We start from the raw sequence: 20018 nt of genomic DNA on the forward strand, positions 1-20018 counted from the left end.
GTGTGTAAAACCGGAAATATGGCTGATAAAATGCAAATGATGCAATTTTCCTTAATCTAATCCCTTAGATTAGTTTATATCTGAATGTATGCAGATTAATCAGGTTAAAAACTGTCTAACTCTTCATTTGGAAAACATTCCCCTTTCCTGTGAACTGTATTGACTGCTGCAACAACTCATTCAAAACATGAATTATTCCTGTATGGAACTGCTACTAATCCACACCCACACCTGTGTTTATTAACCTGAATGTGAATGAAATGAAAAGTAAATATGAGCTATTTTTACAGAGCAATCAATCCTCAGTATTTGCTTTTTATAGAATGTTATACAGGTTCCAGAGCAAAGTGTTGAACTGTCATTGAATGATTTGCTGCCAATGCTTGTCTAACTGTAAGCGATGGCAATAAAAATAGTATCATAGCTGCATTCCACAAATAGCAGAATTGTTGAGTATGAGCTGAATCCTCACTCCTCTAGATGCAGGCGGGGCTGTATTGGAGCAGCTTACAGTGGAGACTAAGCAGGGGAAACAGGTGTTGGTTGCTAAATGTGCTTCCAGTGAACACAGGAATGACAGCTATGTACTGGCCTCTGTGGTTGCTGGCACATTATCCACGCTGGAGCTTATAGACACAGGCTATTGCTGCTCCTACTTTGGTCTTTATGAATGGAGTGCCTTTGCCTCTGATTATTATTGTGTTTTATTTTATTTTTTTCCTTTTGCAAACATTGTACCAACCTTTATTTGTTTTTTTAAAATATAGCAGTTAAAGTTATTATTTTACTAGTTTACTGCCACGTCAAGTGTCACTAATGGTAACAGTTGGTGTCAGAGCCCCTTGAAACTCTACTGGTAGCAAACTTAAATATATATTTATTTTTACTTTTACTTTATATGTCAATGTTTGTTTTTTTCATTCTACTTTTTTAATATTGAAAAGAAATTTGAGAGAACTATTATCAGATTTCCGAATATTGGCTTCCCTGTGTGTGGGCAAACACAGGAATGCTGCTGGCCAGTGTTACGGGTGGGCGTTCTTGTTGTACGCTATAAACAGCCACAAATGTTGATCTTGCCCTGTGATCTATTTATTGATTTTCATTTAGGATTTGAATCATGGTTAGGATAAAATACAGGACTTACCCAACTTTTCAAACTTTGACTTCCTGGTTGACATGGTAACACTTCCCGCTTTCTGTAAAAAACACCAGTGTTTGCAACATTATTTACATTTCATATGGAAATGCATTAATCATTAGGTATGTGTTCAAATGATGATCAATGTTATGAAACAGGTGAGTACTCATAGCGGCCAAATCCATTTTTTTTCAATCAGCAACTTCACCATTATCCTTCCCGCATGTGGACAAACAATTAATTAGTACAGTTTTAAAATGTTTTCTTTTTCAAAGACAGCCAATTAAACCAAAGTTTCTTGAGTAATAATGTGAAAACGCCTCATTGCAACCTTTTCTAAAAAAAGTGAGTAGAAAATGTTACATGTTTGGGCATTCGCCGTGCTGTTGTCCTTCAGCAGTTACATATTACCTTCTCTATACTGCTGTGACTCTTCTCCATGGCATCATTAGAGTTTAATCGAATCTAAACAAAATTAAATTAAGCTGTAATGATCTAATCCAATCTAAATTTGATGAGAAAGCTTATAGAATTTTAATGTTAGTCGTGTTCGAACCTCCATTACGTGGCTTGTTCATTTGACCTGCTGCATTAAGGAAATAATTGGCAGTTAAGAAGGAAAGACTGCAAATATTTTACTGCAAATATTGATCTGAACCCAATGTTAATAAATATACTAAGGCTTGAGAAGCAGAACACGAGGTTCCCGGCTCCTTGGGTGTTCCTTGTCATTTGTTAAACAGGAATCAGGTATCACTTGAAACACAGAGGACTTGGTAAATCAAGTGTAATCAGCAGGACAAGTGTTCTGCGACAGTCCCAGCACGCTTCATTAGGCTGCCCTGTTGACACAAACAGAACGGTGAAAGCTGAGCCTTTCGCTAATACCCCTAACACCCGTAATACTTGTTCAAGGAGGGCAAATTAGCTCTAATTACCCCAGTGATTTGTAGACACTGAGCGGACTTGTGGAAGTGAGGAAAAAATGTTTGAATGGAAAAGGGAAGCAAAAAACAGTGAGGAGGATGTGATGAGGGATTATGACTACCATATGCTTTACTTTCCATTTCTTTTTCTAGCTAGATCTTCTCTCTTCTCCTAACCATCCTCATCTCTGTATTTATATAGTTTTGTGTTCAGACAGCTGGTGTTGTGTTGCTGATTGTAAAACTAATCATCCGCTCAATTACTCTGGAATGTGTAGCTGGGCTGTGTTATGACCGATCAACTTTCCCTCTCCTACTCTTTTTTTCATCTCTTTTCTGTGGACTCTCTCCAGTCTGCTAATCTAAACATGTGTTTTCTATCTCCACTTTCTCTTCTTCACTTGGGCTGAATTAATTCAGTTCAGTCCAAATTCACTTTTACGACACAATATGAACAAAAAGCAAAGCAAATAAAGAAAATGCCAAATTAGACTATGTCCACAATCATCTATCTTTTAATGTTGTTAATATATCATGTGTGGCAATAAGGTTAATTAGCTTTTTTTTAAGAGGTTTCAAGCTTAAAGACAGATTATGGTTGAGACTTAGCTGTGTTTCAAAAGAAGACAACCTGCTAGAGATGGGAGCATTGATCCAAACATCAGTAGTATCAATACCAATGCTGGTATTAGTATTGGATCAATACTAGCATTTTGATAGCGTATTGATTACTTTCTTGGTAATGAAAAAAATAAACCTCAAAAATGCACTATGCAAAATTTTGGAACCTTTAGAGATATGAATATTAAAAAAATCCCCAAAATTGCTTTTCAAGCTTTGAAAAGCCGTGGAAAAGCTGAGAGGTGTGTTTTGCTGTGTTAAAAAATTATTGTGGAAAGTGATTTAGTGATCATTAAAATTTGTTAAGAATTTGTTTCGGTATTGGTGTCAGCATCGGCACTGGCAAAATTTGCCCTGTATTTACTAGTTATACGACACTACTACAAAAGTTTGACTCAGTACCTTTTCAGTAACAAATAGTTACAGCTTGCAAAAGCTTTATTTTACCAGTAAAGACACTGGTTAACATGCTTATAACAGAGTACAACGGTTTTGCATTACCAGCGATAATAAAAGTGCACACAGTATGGGATGATGATATAGTGATGTCTGAGCAACATACAGCTTAACAAATTAAATGGATAACAAACAGGCTGAGGTTTAGAGGATAGCAATGATAGAATTATGAGTATGAGTTCATTATGAGTTGGAAGATCCAAAAGGTGCACCCCAGGTTGGAGGAAAATGTGAATGCTGAGAAAATAAAAGAGAAAATAGAACAATTTACTTTCTTTTCTTAAAATAAATGCATTTGTCTGCCACAGAAAGGATGAGGAGATTGGTCATGGAAGAGGCAATCATGGCAATGAGGAGATGAAGAGCTATAGCCCTAGATTGGCTCAGCACTTATCCTTTTCTCATTTGGTATCTTTTGTCCAGTGAAGCACAGTTCTGTGTGTGCATGCATATGTGTGTGTATTTGTGTGTGTGTGTGTGTGTGTGTGTAGTTGGGCTTGCAATAAGTTCTTCTGGTGAATGTAAGTGCAACTTTGAACTTGAGTGCAAATAAGATTCAAGGATAAAATTGATTCATTTTGGAAAGAAAAATTTAGAACAGGAAATCCACATGAAATAAAAATTGCTTTATTAACTTACATATTTAATCTAATCAGCTATGTTAAGCAGCAAAGAAAGAGTGGTAATGTAATCATTTACTGTTTGGGATATATTTATTGTAACATCAGCACAAAGCACAAGCTTTAAACTTTTAATAACAATCTAATGCTACATTTCCTGAAACTGTTTAACCCCATGGTAATTTTATAACAGACAAATTAATTCACTTTCATTTAACTTCCATTTCTGTGTATCTGTATTTTTTCTCCTTCCTGCAGTGGAAGTGCCTGCAGTGATTCTCCAAGGCTGCCAGCGGGATGCCTGTTTGCATGTAACTACACTACATGCTGATGTGGAGGCTGTATGCTAATGCAAATGAAGAGCTTACTTGCAAATTGTGGCCTTTCATTTTCCACCATATAATGAACCCAAACATCAATATCTTCAGCAAGCATGGGAGACACAACCAGAACTCCAGTCGATGAATGCTCCAAAGTGGTGCAGTGCTTGGTGACAAAGCTGTGTTGTGCAAAACAAAAGAAGAGCTAAAAACATAGATAAATGTGATCATGTTATTTAAGTAGCTAGCGTTAATTGCATGCATGTGTAATAAATGTAATTTCTTGCATAAAAAGTAATATATAATTACATTTCTTTTTACATTTTGCATCGTAAGAGATCTTTTGAAGTCATTTTCTTACAATTATTTGTTACTGCTAGGCTGGACAATTGCAATTCTTGATGATCAGGCTGTTCTGAAAGCTCCCTTAAGACTTGTCAGTTGAGCCACATTGGCGGCAATTGGCTTAACGTTGCTTAGACTGCAGGCTCTTTGTGGTTCCTAGAGTTTTTAAAAGTTGAATGGGAATAAGCTCAATAACCCTCTCTAGTTTTAAGATTAAGCCTAAATTGTTCTTTTTTTTAAATAATTTTTATAATTAGGATTGAGTCACGTGACCCTGAACCACTCTTTAATTACGCTACCATAGGATTAGGCAGCTAGAGAATTTTCCATGATGCTCTGAGTGTTTCTTCTCCACTCTTTTCACTCATCATCTGCTTTACCACTGCACACTATAAAATTTTGTCTTCTCTTTTTGATACATTGTGTTTTGTCTTCTTGGGCTTTCCTTTTTTTGTACTTCTCTTTCCCCTCATCCCCAAAACCATGGCAGATACCTGCTCCTCCCTTCTCTTTCATCTCTTCCTTAAAAAAGGGGAGTTCTTGTTCCCTGCTCTTGCCAAGTGCTTGCTGTGATGGTTGGGATTTTCTCTCTAATGCTGCAAGATCTTTACCTACAGCGTAGTGCCTGGAGGCAACTATTGCTGGGAACTGGTGCTATATAAATAAAATATAAACTACTTAAAAATAAAGTATATAAAGTAAAAATGTTAGCTTTCTAAAGGCCTGTCTGTAAAAAACAAAAAGAAAAACAACACAACACAAAACAAAACAAAGATAAAAATAATACAAAGTAACAATTTATTTCGCCTCATTTACATTTTTTTCAGGTTGCAGGAACTCATGTGTTACGTCTTTCAATGAACCATAGACCAGCTAACGTAAACAGACAAGTGAATGAAATGATAGTGAAACAAACATTCAGTTCTGATTAAATAAGTGTTTCTCCGTTGGGCTTTTCTTTTCTATGCGTCATAATTTGTTGATAGTTTAGATGGAAACGCAGCTGCTGTGCTCCAGATTTAAAGTCCTGCTGTTTAGTCGAGATGGAGAGTGAGATACGTGGGAGCGGAGCAGGAATGTTAGTGGGCTGGTACTGCTGATCATACCACCTGGTCAGACCACTCACCACACACACACACACACACACACACACACACACACACACACACACACACACACACACACACACGGACAAGTGTGTTTCTATTAGTTCAGAGGACATTACATTGACTTGCGATTATTTCCTATGAGCTAAACCTTTAAACCAAGCCTTTACTTTAAAAATGAAGCATATGCTTTAGGGGAATATAGGATATGACCCTACAATGTGACACATGTGTATATATTTGTTCTGTCACATCATGTGTAATACAAGTACACTCACACACATAAACATACACACACTATTTGTGTAATCAGTTCTTGATTGTAAAAATTAGATTTTAGTCATATTATAAACATGTCTGCATTTGGTCAGTCAGTTCATTCTACAAGCTGAAATCAACCAAGACTTCCATTCAAGTGATTGATGAATCTGATATAAACATATCAAACTTAACTGTGGTACGTAAGGTCAGAATTTCTGTGTGTGTGCCTGCCCCCGTCCGACAAACTTCCTGTCCAGACGGAAATGCATTCCTCGGTGTGTATTTGTCAGTCTGGCGGTGTCTGTTTTTAAATGTGCGTTTGTGTGGAAACAGACAACAGACATTTCATGGTATCAAACAATAACGGTCTGTGGAATGTAAACCACTTCCCTTGGTACTGCAGCACAGATCCTGTTGGCTGAATAACATAACATATATGCTCACAGCTGAAGCGCTCAAATTTTTTCCTTTCTTATGTGGTTTTGTTTGAATTTTATAGTATATATGTGCAGCTTCTACTCAAGTAAGTCTTATCTTTAAAGATTCTGATTCAGCATATTAACATGATAAACTTCTGTTTTCTTAATTCAGTAGTTATTGAAGTCATTTCTCTTTTAAAATGTGTAGATTTCAGAAGTTATTCTACCTTTATGACATATGTGAAAGAAGGTCTTGTACATGAGATGTACTGTTAAAATACAAGGCTTCTGTGGCTCAGGTGGTAGAGTGGCTTGTCTATCAATTGGAAGGTTGGGGAATAGGCTAGGCTCCTCCAGTCTGCATACTGAAGTAGTGACCAAGGGTTGTCCTCGATGCATCTATCTGTATGTGTTTGTAAATGTTAGAAAACGGTCAGACATCTGTAAAAGCTGCATGAATGTTTGTGTGATTGAGTGAATGAGACTTGTAGTGGACTATGCTTTGATTTGAAAGATGCTGTATATGTACCAGTCCTTTTAAAAATAGAGAAAATGCCAGCATCAAATCAACATGGATGCTTTTCTTTATTAAAGACATTTCCTACATTTGGAAACAACAAACTAACACATAATGGGAACAGCAACAGAGTGCCGCCTAAAATAAACTGATCCTTTTCTAAACTTTGCTTTGGATTAGTGCATCGTGGTCTTGATTTCTACATATCTGCAAGTTTCTGTCAGAGAAAACAAAGCACCTGCAAAGGTTTTGCTTTTCAGATGTTGAATTTATTCCTTAAACATACAGTATCAATATTTACACTACAAATTCCCCGAAAGGCAAAATTGAAAGGCAGCTTCCAAACAACAGTTTTAGCAGAGGTCATCCAGCAAATGACAATATAGCATGGCTTAAATGAACACAGACACATAAGCAATTTATAGTCATCATCAAACATTTTACTGTACAAAACAAAATGGGGGTCAAAATCAAGCTCTTGAAACAGAACCACTTAGTCACGCATCACATGGAAAGTAAATTGGTGTTTTGTGCTGACAGAAAAGAGACCTTCCATTCTTAAAGCTAGTAGTCTTTTTTTTTTATTGTTCTTCGAGGGCCTTGACGTGCAGCCAAAGCATACTGATCACTGTCATTTAAGTCCAATCCTGAGTTCATATCAGTAATTGCGTGGACAGTGCAGGACTCGTAGATTAAGCTACAGTTAGCATTCTATAGCTACATTTTGAATTACAGTGCTGGTGTTGCAGCCATACATTGATAAGCCACATAGTAAGTCCTTTTTGGCATAAGTTGAGCTTTTTGCCAGTCCATCAGTTAGAACCAAACTGATGTCTTTGCTTTGGTTTGATCAAGAGCTGCAAAGAGAAACAAACAGGGTTAAAATGTTATTGTGAGTTTAAGATTTAATGGCGCAGTAAAAAAAAAACATGTGAACTTTGACCAAGGCTTGTCAGAGTTACTGAGCCGTTATATCTACCTGTGTCATATGCCTCTAAAGATCCATGGAGACCAGAAGGAGTCCAAGTGGCAGAGGTAGCCGTGACATTGTTGTTGCTGCTGGGTTCGATCCCTGCCTTCACCCCCTTGCCGTGTGGGGAACCCCCTGTGTTGGTGGATGTCTGACTTTGGCTCCTAACACCAGGCAGCACGAGTGAATTGAATCTGGAATCCAATGCCGTGCTGTGAGCTGGGTATGTATGAAGCATGGGGTGATGGTGCCGAGTGTGGATGTGGGGGTGGGAATGGTAGACGTCATGAACATTTGGGTAACCGCTTGTGCTCTGGTGGTTCAGGCTGTAGGTCCAGCTATCAGGAAGGGTAGCTGCAGGTGAGAGGCTGGCCTGGGAAAGCATGTGGCCGGCCCACAGAGCTCCATCCTGTTGGTTGAATGAAACAGGGCTGGAGGAAAAGCCTGGGTGGACTGAAACAGAAACAGCGGGGATACAGGAGCTGCTCTGGGATGGATAAGTGTTGTTCCAAGCTGAGCTTCCCTGACCTTCAGTGAGAGAGCCACCATCTGAAACAATCACATCACAAAGACTTAAAAGACTGACACAAGCTATTTTTCACAATTTTTTGATTTAATTTTTAGGGGTTTTGTAACTATTTGGATAGTTAAACCAAGTCAGTGCATCAACTACATAGGCAAGTGTTGCCTACTCACCTTTCCATAGGCCAGCGGTGGTTGAAGCCAAAGGCTGAGTCACTCTAATGGGCTTGGTATCGCCACTGAAGGTGCTGGACTGACTGAGAGCACGAGAGAAGTGCTCATCTACCACATCACCAATGTTTCCTTGGAAGTAGGTAAACAATACACACCGGGAACTCAAGTACTCCGTCTCTGCTGGCTGAGTACCATCCTTTAACTCGGAATCAGATGAAGATCTGCTGCCTGATTCAGCACCTGCTGCTGCAGGACCCTGCTGTAGGACCTCTTCTCTGGGCAGTATCCCTCTTCCTCCTCCTTGGTGTTGGTCCATGCACTCCTGCATCTTACTGTAAACACTCAGCTTTCTCTGGAATGAGATACAAATAGAGATTAAATGAAAGTTTAAAAGAACAGTAGCTCAAGTTTATTAGAATTTAAATTTTAAAATAATGACCATCTTTGTGTTGGTTTTGAATAGATATAATACAGAAGACAATAATTTCTCACATGTTGGTGGTGCTAACAGTTACACAGAGTTCTAAATGTCATAAATAAATGACATGGAGTCACACTGTACCACTAATTATTTGATGTGGAAGCTGACTGGGAATCGTGTGAAACTAAGATTCTTTTCGCCTCCATTTTGCATTCAAACTATTTGTAAAGCTCAGTGTGCCTGATCCACATTCCTCAGTGACTGACTGACTGTCATTACATCACCGTTTGACCGCAGGATTAATAGTTCCGTGTCATTACGCCTGACCTGTGTTGAATACCAATCTCCAGACTGGAATTTAATCACACAAAAAGGAAATTTAAGGTAAAAGTTATTAAAGCAATTGAAGGATAAAGACTTTGGAACAGAAACAAATTGAAATCGATTGTTCACCAAGGACATTTTATAAATCATCTTAAAACTTTCCTCCGTTGATGATATTTAACAACTTTTTTCTGCTATAATATTTTAATTCCAAACTCAGTTTTAGTTATTTTTTTGTCTTCTGCCAGGTACTTAATTATTATACATTTAGTTTTATAAATCTTTTGCTTGTAGTATGCTTATAAATTGAATACGAATTTCGATTATCTTGTGAAAATAGAAAAGTCACGCGTCCCCCTGTAGGGCACACGAGCCCTCAAATGGGAAAAAATAAGCTTATTTTCAAGCAAAAAGGAAAGCCTCGAGCTGAGATCTCGGTGTCTGCCCCTCTTAGTGCCTTCAAAAGTTTTGCGATGAATGTCTCACCTGTTGTTGTTGGTGATGGTGGTTATAGTAAGTTGCCTTGTACGCCGCTGCTGGGAGGTAGTGCGCTCCATAGCTTTGGTGGTACATCACATCCAGGCAACTCATCGCGACGGAGCGAAACGGATAAGGAGAAGAGGGAAGCCGAAGGAGAGAAACTGGCGAAACACAGCCGAGGGGTACTCTCCTTGAAACTTCAGACGGGCTGTGTCTTCTGAGCCATCAGTGTCTCCATATATGCCCAAACGCATACAATAGCCATGTCGCCCAGTTTGCATAGAAACAATGCGCCTCCCGTTGCGCGCTCCACCAGCACCACCCGGGGCCACAAAATAGTTCAAAACGGTATGAGACGCACACAATATCCGGAAAAAAAACCTATCCCCTGACAAGTTTTCAGATAGTTCTTGATTGGACAAGCATCATCTTCTCTTGTTTTTCCCCTCTTTCTGTTTTGGAGGGGAGTTATATATTTAGAGAGGGCTGGGGCCGTTACGCACGCCCACCGGGGAAGGGCCTCTATGGCGCAGAGTTTAGTAATGTAGTATTATTGCCGAAAGTCTGAGGGTTTGTCGAGGTTTCCCTACAGTAAAGTTTAACACTGAGCGCTTGTGTGGCATGCCACTATTAATATCTGAACAAAGATTAGATTAGAGAGAGACTACAAATCCTAAACTTAAATCACCATTATCGACAAAGAAGTTTAATTTATTACGTGTCATTTCTTATTTTCAGCCGTTTTCATTGGTCTGATTACAAATGTCTTTATTTTCTAAGTACGGGTCTATCAAAATATTCTCCACAGTGTCAAAGCTTGTTAACCATTAATAATTGTAGTAACTGAATCACAGTCAGATTAGTCTAAAAATACTGCAGCAGGCTCATTTAAAACTCCTAATATAAAATTAACACTGTCAGGTTAGTCATTATAGGAAAGGCTGCTTTGAAATTTGCCATGAGAGGAGGGACTTTAATTTAAAAAAACCCTTGACCCTTTTCTTGTGGTCAAACAGCCTCGTCTGTAGGTCGTCTGTGAGCAACAGGTGCCTCTCAACGGCTGGTGCGTTACAATGACTAAAATAATGTGAAGGATAAGTAATGAACGGTTTTTTTTAGCATCGAGATGAAGACCTCAGAATCTCAAAACAGCAGCAAAATATCTTTTTAAAAATCGTGGCAACTAAAACTCAGTAGGGCCTCGCTCTTCATTACAAACAGTGCCTGCTAATCATCATTTCCCCCTCAGCGCTTTGATTGGGAGATCTGAGCTGTTTGCTGCCATCTATTGACAAGGATAATAACATCACATGGTTATCAGTTTGTCCCATAGTGAAGCAGCCAGCTAAAGACATTTTGCCATCATGGTTATGAAGCCAAACATGTGATTATATATTAATGTTATTGAGGCAAGAAAAAAAAAGCTCCAGAAATCCCATATATACATGACGAAACTTGCTTCAATAGCTGTTCAAAACATTAAAAAATAATAATAATAATTTTCATCACTTTTTTTCCCAGTGAACACGTGACTGCTCCTAACCCATCATTACATTGATTTTTATTTACAATGAGGCTGTGTCACTCTTGCATCTTTTCTTATGGTATCATAGTATTCCATATCTGTTTTGTCTGATTGACTCAGTCCAAAAGCAAACTTTGAAATTTGAAAATGTTTACATATATTTAATGCAGTTCATTAACAACAACAGGAAACACAAGAACGTGTAAGTACATTCATTGTGAACTGAAACAAAAAAGTGTGTTTTGTCCCAGTTCCAAATGAACACTTACATAAAATTGCTTCTGATCTCATTGAATGCATAGAATGCTAACCAGGTGGTAAGCCAGGTGTTGTGATTTTAAAGAAAGCAACTGCCCCACAGTCCACAGCAAAGGAGATGAGAAACAAAAAAAACAGACAGTCCCTCAAAATCTACTAGTTTCTATTAAAAAAAGATAGAAAATCAGTTATGCTGTGTCAAAAATAATGGTTATATGTAATTTTAAAAAGTAGAAAGGGTGGGAATGACACTAAAACAATTGGTCTAAAAACCCGAGAGCTTATATCTTATCACACTAATTAGCCTTTTCTAATTCCTGCTGAGTTAACACTATATTGTAACTAAAGCACTTCCTTATTCTGCAGTTTTTTTCTGCAAAAATGCTGCTGCTTAAAAAAACAGGCTGTATTTGGGCTAATGACACCTAGCTCCTCCTCTCCTTCAAGTATCTGGCTTATATGCAGCATGCCTGTTCTTCCCTGTGGTTCAGTAAATTTAAAATATGACGATGAGGTCTGAGAGCTTTGTTACTGCCAGCATATTTCTTTGCAGACATGTCTAATGAAAAAATATTTATAACATACATGAATCCAGTACTTCTGACCTGAATGCTGAAGAGCTTTGGAGCACTGTGGATGTTGTTTGAAAGCTTGGCACATGCATATATACACCCACAGTGTATGTATGCATGTATAGTATGGATTTACAGTAGGTGTCCTGTTCATTTTCCCAGTAAAACAAGCCAACAGGCACAACACCAGGGTATTGAAACCAGTGAATGTTATTCACAAAGAACTTTTCCTACTTCCCTTCTGCACGTGTCAAAATGTGAAAAGGGGTACTATCACATGCCATTTCATTAGGTACGCTTGCTCAAATGTAAAATTTCTTTCTGGTCTTATGAGTCTTGATTTTATTGCAGGTGGTAGGGCAAGAAATTGGTGCAAACAACATGAAAGTATGGTTCCATCCTCCTTTATATCAAAGGCTCAGGCTGATGGTGGTGTAATTGTTTGGGATATATTTTCTGGGCACACATTGTGCCTTTTAATACCAACTGAACATCATTTAAATGCATTGCTGCTGACCATGTCCATCCCTTTATGCCAACAGTTTATGCATGTTCTTATGGCTGCTTCCAGCAGGATAACACATGATAACATCACGTCAGCTCAGATCATCTCAGACTGGTTTCTTGAACATAACAATGAGCTCACAGAACAGTCAGTTCTGAAGGTAAAAGGGGGGTTCCAGCTCAGTACTGACAAGGTGTAATTCATGAAGTGGCCAGTGAGTATATCACTTACAGTGCTTTGAAAAAGCATTCCCCCCCTTCTTGATTGTTTTTTATTTTTGCATATTTGTTGGACTTAAATGTTTCACATCATCAAATAAATTTCAGTGTTAGACCAAGACAACACAAGTAAATGTAAAATGCAGTTTTTAAATTATGATTTCGTTTATTTGGGGGAAAAAGCTGGACAACTCTACCTGGCCCTGTGTGAAAAAGCTGTTGTCCCTAAACCTAATAACTGGTTGTGCCACACTTGCCAGCAAGGACTGCAATGAAGCTTTTGCAATAACTGGCAATGTGTTTTTTTTTATTTCACTGAGGAATTTTAGCCCACTCTTCTTTGCAGAATTATTTTAATTTACACACTTGAGGATTTTCAAGCATGAATGGAACTCAGATTTTCCGAAAGGTTCAACTATTGTCTCGTCAGTTTACAGAATATTTTCCCAAAAATCATCAAAATGTTGAGATGAGCCTTTGTGTTCCTTTTGGTCAGCAGGGATTTTTGTCTTGTAACTCTGTCATAGATGTAATTTAAGGCCAGTTTATTTCTTATTTTTGAATCTTGAACGCTGACCTTAACTGAGGCAAGTAGGGAATGACGTTCTTTAGATGTTATTCTGGGTTCTTTTGTGACCTTCTGGATGAACTGCTGATCCCCTCTTGTCGTAATTACTTCGGCCACTTCTGAGATAGTTCATTGCAATTTCAAGTTTTCTCCTTTCATGGAGAATGGCTCTTACTGTGGTTCAAAACCTTAGAAATGACTTTGCAACCCTTCCCAGACCGGCAAATGTCAATGATTTTGTTTTTCTCTTTTTCGTTCCTTCAAATTGTGGCATGATGTGTTGCTTCTCTCTTCTTGAGATCTTTTAGCCTACTTTGTCAGAAAGTTTTCATTTAAGTTACGTCTTGATTCATCAGGTCTGGTAGTCATCAAAGCTGGGTGTGGCTTGTCAAACTGATCTCAGCTTTGTTGTTTAATATTAAAAGTTTTTGATGATCTAAAACATGTAAGTCTGACAAATATGCAACAAACTAATAAATCAGGGAGGGTGCAAATACTGTTTCACAACATTATATAATCAATTGCCTGATCCATTTTGGCTAACTCAAGGATATCATAGGCTTCTTCATACTTAACCTTTTTACACAGAATATATATGTTTCATGTAAAGAAAGCACGTGTTTAGCCCAAATATCCCTTTGAAAGTGCATATAACAAATGCATGTACCATTCATCTTTCTCACTTTATGCACACCTTTAATCAGTGTGCAACTCTCCCACCCACAAACATGAGCGCATGAAAAACGAATGTCTGAGAAACACAACAGGAAGATTTATTATTAATTTTTCTCATCCTGCCTCACTGCATGTTGTTACCAGATATGATGGCACTTCGGGGACTGTGGCAAGAGAGTAAGTGTCATTATTTTCACTCATTTTTCATTCACTTTGATGTCACAATGAGAGTGTGACTTATTCCCTCATAAGCAGAAGGTGCTAAAGTGGGGCAGAGCTGTTGAGAAAAACAATACAATATACAGGAACATTTTCAGGACTTTATATTATTTCTGAACAACTCCACTTTTTATTAACATTGCCAAAGGGTAGTCAAAGGAGCTTGCAAAGGAAAGCGTCTGGACTTCTTTAAGTTGCTTGAAGACGTTTCACCTCTCATCCGAGTGGCTTCTTCAGTTCTAAGGTCAAATGGCGGAGAGTCCCAGATTTAAACCCAGTGGGAGTATTCCCCCAAAGAGGGACAAAAGGACCCCCTGATGATCCTCTAATTACCTGAACCAAGGTGTGAAAATGGATGTGGGTCCCAATCAGCCAGGGTTTCGGGTGACCCACAGCTCCTTTGACTACGATGACCTGGATGACTGAGAACCTTCACAGACATTGCCAAAGGGTGGAAAGCCAAATTATCATGGGGAGGATATTTTGAGCTTTTTTTTTTTAAATGAATATCTTAATTAAGTTCTAATAACTTAATTGCCAAATGTGTATATACTAATTTCCGTCCCCTGAATTAATAACATTTAATTAGAACCACCGAAACGACAATTATCTAATCAGTTATACAGTGGATAAAACAATATCGCTCAGTCTTATTCAATACAACAAAGATAGTGATCGGTAACTGGGACAGTTTGACACATTACTCAGTGTGACAACACTAGCAGCCAAAGACTGATTATACAATTGTGCAGAGATGGCAGAGTTTATCCATATCTCCAGCTAGTGTTGTATAGGAAAACTCACAGACTGGCTTTGGAAGTGGGGCAGTGGAACACGCGGATGCCGGGAGACAGTGCAAGTATTCAAACTTTATGATGGTATTCCATACACATTCATGCACACATGCTGCACAGTTCAGAGCATATTACAACAGACACATACACACAAGCTCTCTGACACAGGCAGTGAACCTCAGGGGCTTTCTGCCAAACATCTGGAGAAGCCCGTGCCTCCGCTGCTCTGCTCCTTAATGAGGCACAGAGATGATTATTAGTGGCTGTTTTAGAGGGGGAAATTGAGGGAGGAGAGGGGAAGGGATAGAAATTAAAGTGAAATTGGATAACTGTTTGCTTTTTACCCAAAAAAAAAGAAAAAAGAAAAAATGAGTGGAACCTCCAGTGCTTTAGATCTAAAGACATTCCACATCCCTATTAAAACTTCACCGTCAGAGAAACATGAACAGGGTTTGAGGGGGTACATCCCAAGAAACCAAAAGAAAAAAGAAGTCACAAGTGTAATGTCCTACATTAGAGTCTGACACATAATTATTAAGGCCCCCACAATATGAAAAGCATTTTTAGAAGTGATTTTAGAACAAGATTTTGCACCAGTCTACTTTTGCAGGATTTTACCAAATGGTTTGGCTTTTTTGTTAGCTTCACCCCGTGAGCCTTATGAAGCAGGTGTGACATAATGCTGAGTGCTGCTGATGATATGTCACATTAAGCAGACTGCAACATCATGAGTTTTGAAGTGAGGTTGCCATCCTTCTTTTCCCCCAGAGATTCTATGGAAACACACACCTGCCTAAGCTGGACATATAGATGACCTTATAGAGCGATGATGATGATGAAGCTGATGAGGTGATAACATTGACTGTAATAAATGCAAATAACCTGCAGGCTGCAAATAAATGCTGGTTCTTTAGAGTGTAAATTCTCTTTTAGAACAAATATCCTCAAGATGCACTTGACCTGAGGTTCATATTTTTTTTACAGTGTAAAAGTTTGTTAATATTATAATTTAATTTTTTATTCTTAGTGGTAAACCTGTGTAAATATGACTAAATTAAATAGATCACATCACCATATAGCATCTCATTGTCATATATCTAATTTAATTACTAAAAGAACTACTTGTACAATTGCAAGCATTACCCGCTGACTATTATGATGGAGATGGATAAACTCCTGCTCCATCTCTAACCAGTTGAAGGTGTAACACGCCCGTCATTCAAATGGGCTGGCTCCATCCGAGTTGTGACCTTAGTTGGACAAGCAGTTAAAATAAATGAAAAAATAAAATAGAGCAGGCATGCCAACCACACAGTTCATATTCAGCCATGTTGTGTTATTATAATAGCTAATAACTGCTCACTTCATTTTAGATGAAGATGAGCAATAGGCTTTATTGCACCTCTCTTTCCTTTTCCACAAAAAACATCAAGAGAAGCTCAATTGTCCATCTAAGGCCAAGAAACCTAAATTGCATCTGTTAAATTTCTTCCATCACACACTTCTTCTTTTACACATTTGATGTGATTTTAACAGGATATTTAGTTTGGTGGTAGATGTTGGAATTCTTTAGTTAAAAACATGCTATATGGTATGTGTATGTGCCTGTATACTCAAGGTGGATATTGCACTCTATGTTGCTGTAGTAATGCTGTAAAATGCTGTAAACCACTCTTCATAGAGTGCGTGTAAGAGGTGGGGGAGGAGTGGAGACTAAGTCTAATTAAAGATCCATTAGTGCTTCTCCAAGCACATGTATATGGGTGGATTCCTGTTCATTATTAGCCATTTTCAGACTTAAAAAGTAACTACTTACTGTACTTGGACACATATTTTCCTCTCATTTAACGTGAGATTGTGAACATAGATGCATAATTCAGTTTAAGTGAGACACAAAGCAACACAGTGGAATCATTTGCACTGTAGCGCCCTGCTAATGAGGAGCAGCCATTCATTTGTGAGTTAATGGAAATTTAATTTACATGTTAATCCAAAGAAAAAGAAACTGTTAGAACTGTTTTTTCTTCTAAAAGCCCACACTTGTGCTTCTTCATTATCTATTTCCATTGTTCTTGCCATTTTTGCACATTTTATAAATGGAAATGAGACTTTTTAATTGCAAAGTCTAGACAAAGAAAAGCACTTCCTCCACTGTGCTTGCTAGAGTGAGAGTGTCCACAAATAGTTTGTCTGTTACAAAGTGACCGGTGGATTTTAGGTTCACAGTAAGCATGTTGACCTCGCTTAAAAAGCAGATAATTGCCCAATCCTCAAGTTTTAGCTCATATTCTGCATGTATGAAGATAATGGGAACTGCCCAGGCATCCCTGCAGAAGTTAATGAGATGACAGAGACTCAAAAGCAGGGTCAGGTGGATGGAGGGCAATACACATGAGAGATGTGGCTCTCCTTTAGAGGATCACGCTGGGAAATATGTTCCTTTCAAGCTAAATGGACAAGGATTTCAAAGCTGAATGAGAGAATCCACACCAAATTGGAAAGCAGGGTAGTAATATAACATTGTTTATGTATAATATTTGGACTCTACAGTAGATATGTGTGAAATTAAGCACTTAAGGTTAAGAAATGTGTTTAAATAACACTATTTTTGCACTAGTACCTTTCAAAGCTAAATTTTGTTTCCTAGTTTAACAAATTACATGGGGAATTACACAGAAGACATTCATATTATATTTGACAGTAACAAAATGCTCTCCATAAAAATAAAAAACACAAGGGAAGAGAAACCTCTTTTACTGTGCTGTCACCCTGAAAAAAACAGAAGAATATGCCCGGTTCGTTGCCTGTTTTGCGCATATCAGCTAAATACGTCTCCTTTTTAATCTTTAATGAAACACACAAAAGGGTTGTAAGATACGGGGACAAAAATCAAACCCATCCCCAAGATGCAAATACATGTAAACTGCATCAATACATACATCACCTTTCTCAGCTATCTGTTCCATAAACTCTCTCATTTTGTCTGATACCTCCTTTGCTTAACTTTACAAATTTCCTCCCTCCTTTTGCAGAGCGAAGGACTTGTCCTCCATTGCCCTTCCAGCTGTAATGACTCTAATTCCCTCATGCTAATGGTGTGTCTGAGCCTGAGCTCCTGCTGGGACCACCAGCCCACTTCTTATGGTCACAGCTTGGCCCTAAGGCAAGAAGGCCCGTGGACTGGAGAGACAGACGAGAAAGACAGAGAGAAAAAGAGAGGAAGGGCAAAAGATGGTTCTGGTTTGATGCATGTAGAGCATACCCTCAGACAGATTGGCATCCCCAGGCAAAAAGGACCTGTGGATAAAAGAGGGTTTGACCGAATTGTGTGTATGTGTGTGTCTCACTAAGTGTGACATCTAAAATTGGTGCCAGCAGCAGATTTAAACAATAACACCTCACTGTTTGACCTTACTCACAAAACCAGCAGCCTGTGAGATGTCTTCGTGTGTGTGTGTGTGTGTGTGTGTGTGTCTGTCTGTGTGTATATGCATGTATCCCTTTCATTGATTTTTATACATCATAAATCATGTACATCATGCAGCTCCACACCTGCATCTTAGTGTTGTTTCTTCCAGCTTGTATGCTGTGGTGTATGTGTGCGTATGTGTAGGCGTGCTTCCTGGGAGGCTCGGGAGGTCGGGGCAGGCAATGATGATGAGCACACACTACAGGGGAAAATAATCTCTCATTACCCAGAATTCCCTGATGCTACGATGCGCTGGTGAGCGCGACTAGATTTGTCCCACAGGCAAAAACGAGTGGAGTCACTCACTCGATTTATTAGACCATTCCAAACTCCCCTGCCCTCTGCCTCCCCTGCTGTTACCACCCTGTTCAACTCCTTCCTATCATCACTCCGTCTCGCACTCTCTCAGTCACCTGCTGTCTTCCATATGTTCTTAGTCCCTTGCCGGCTTCGCACTTTTTTTGGGAACTGGATGGAAATATCTTATTAAATACTTATCTTAAAAGTTTGTCTTTAAAGTGTGTCATCTGGAACGCTTACTTTGAAGAGTTTGACAGTTTTAACTTTAGCATTCATTTGTGTTCTTGCAGAGTTAGATAAGAAAATCAATGCCTCTCTTACATGTGCTCAACTCGAACCTGCAGTCTTGCTGAGTACAGCATAAAGACTGGAAACATGAAACTTCTAGACATCTAGTGTGGCTCTCACGGTGATGAAATAAGCCTATAGAAGCACCTTTAAACTTACTGTCTATAAATTTTCTTTTAATTTTAATGGGTAGAAAAACTACAGAAAATGAACAACACTTTATTTTATGAAGGGTTATGGAAGATCTTTTGTCTGCACACTCACATCCAAACTCAAACCCAAGAAAAGGTCTACACATTTATGATATCCTCCGTTCATTTGTTAACTCCCATCTTAAAACCCTGAATTTAGCATTAACGTTGGTACCTTTGTTTTTATTGAGCTAGAACTATAAAATTTCAATTAGAAAGTTATGAGGCAGTTTTAGTAAGCGTGACTATCAGTGTGCATCCAGTGTTAGCATACAAATGCATACAGAAACTCACTCCCCACATCTGGGCAGCCTTCTGGTACAATTTACAAAGTAAGCCATATTTTTTTGTAAGATAATTGATAAAAATGCTTCACAAACAACCAACGCTAAAGACGCAATATCTAGTTCAGTGAATGAAATTAGCTTAGGGTATGTCATCAACTTGTGGCCTTGTCGATACACACATTACAGAAAGTTACCTTGCCCAATGCAACTTTAACCCTTATTATAACAGGGTGAGTTATTGAAAAATCTCTGCCTGTAAAGTTGTGAGAAAAAGACAGCCAAAACCATTTATGTATCACAGGATAAACATGTTTATTTATAAAGTCTGGTATTTTAAAATGGGACCATATAGCCTCAAGTGGACATTAGAGGAACAGTTTTCTTTTTTTTTTTAAACCTCATTGTTATCTTCATTTTTCAAGTTGCTGATTGATAAAATCTGATTTTTTTTTTTTTGTACCAGTGGTGGTTCCACACTCTACTCAAGTGGCGATGCTAATCAGTGTTTCTATGACCAAAGGATACA

General features: G+C 38.4%; 1 protein-coding gene across 1 annotated transcript; it reads right to left on the minus strand.

Moving 5' to 3' along the window:
* Positions 1-6863: 6863 nt before the first annotated feature.
* Positions 6864-10062, minus strand: vgll3 (vestigial-like family member 3). Its single transcript, XM_085249375.1, has 4 exons — positions 9630-10062; positions 8399-8750; positions 7712-8251; positions 6864-7589 (listed from the first exon to the last, which is right to left on the minus strand). The coding sequence occupies exons 1-4, from the start codon at positions 9732-9734 to the stop codon at positions 7549-7551; spliced, it is 1038 nt and encodes a 345-aa protein (XP_085105501.1). The 5' UTR covers positions 9735-10062; the 3' UTR covers positions 6864-7548.
* Between the last annotated feature and the right edge of the window lie 9956 nt (positions 10063-20018).

The sequence above is a fragment of the Mchenga conophoros genome, linkage group LG16, assembly GCF_057382185.1.
Source record: "Mchenga conophoros isolate Kocher_MC1m ecotype Shallow Benthic linkage group LG16, M_conophoros_male_GT1.1, whole genome shotgun sequence".
Lineage (NCBI taxonomy): Eukaryota > Metazoa > Chordata > Actinopteri > Cichliformes > Cichlidae > Mchenga > Mchenga conophoros.

Excerpts from the sequence above, each read along its gene's own strand:
- vgll3 (XM_085249375.1), bottom strand. The coding sequence starts at position 9,734 with ATGAGTTGCCTGGATGTGATGTACCACCAAAGCTATGGAGCGCACTAC. Across the intron at positions 8,252-8,398 it reads CACCGCTGGCCTATGGAAAG|ATGGTGGCTCTCTCACTGAA; the intron begins GTGAGTAGGCAA and ends TGATTGTTTCAG. Across the intron at positions 7,590-7,711 it reads TTTAGAGGCATATGACACAG|CTCTTGATCAAACCAAAGCA; the intron begins GTAGATATAACG and ends TTCTCTTTGCAG.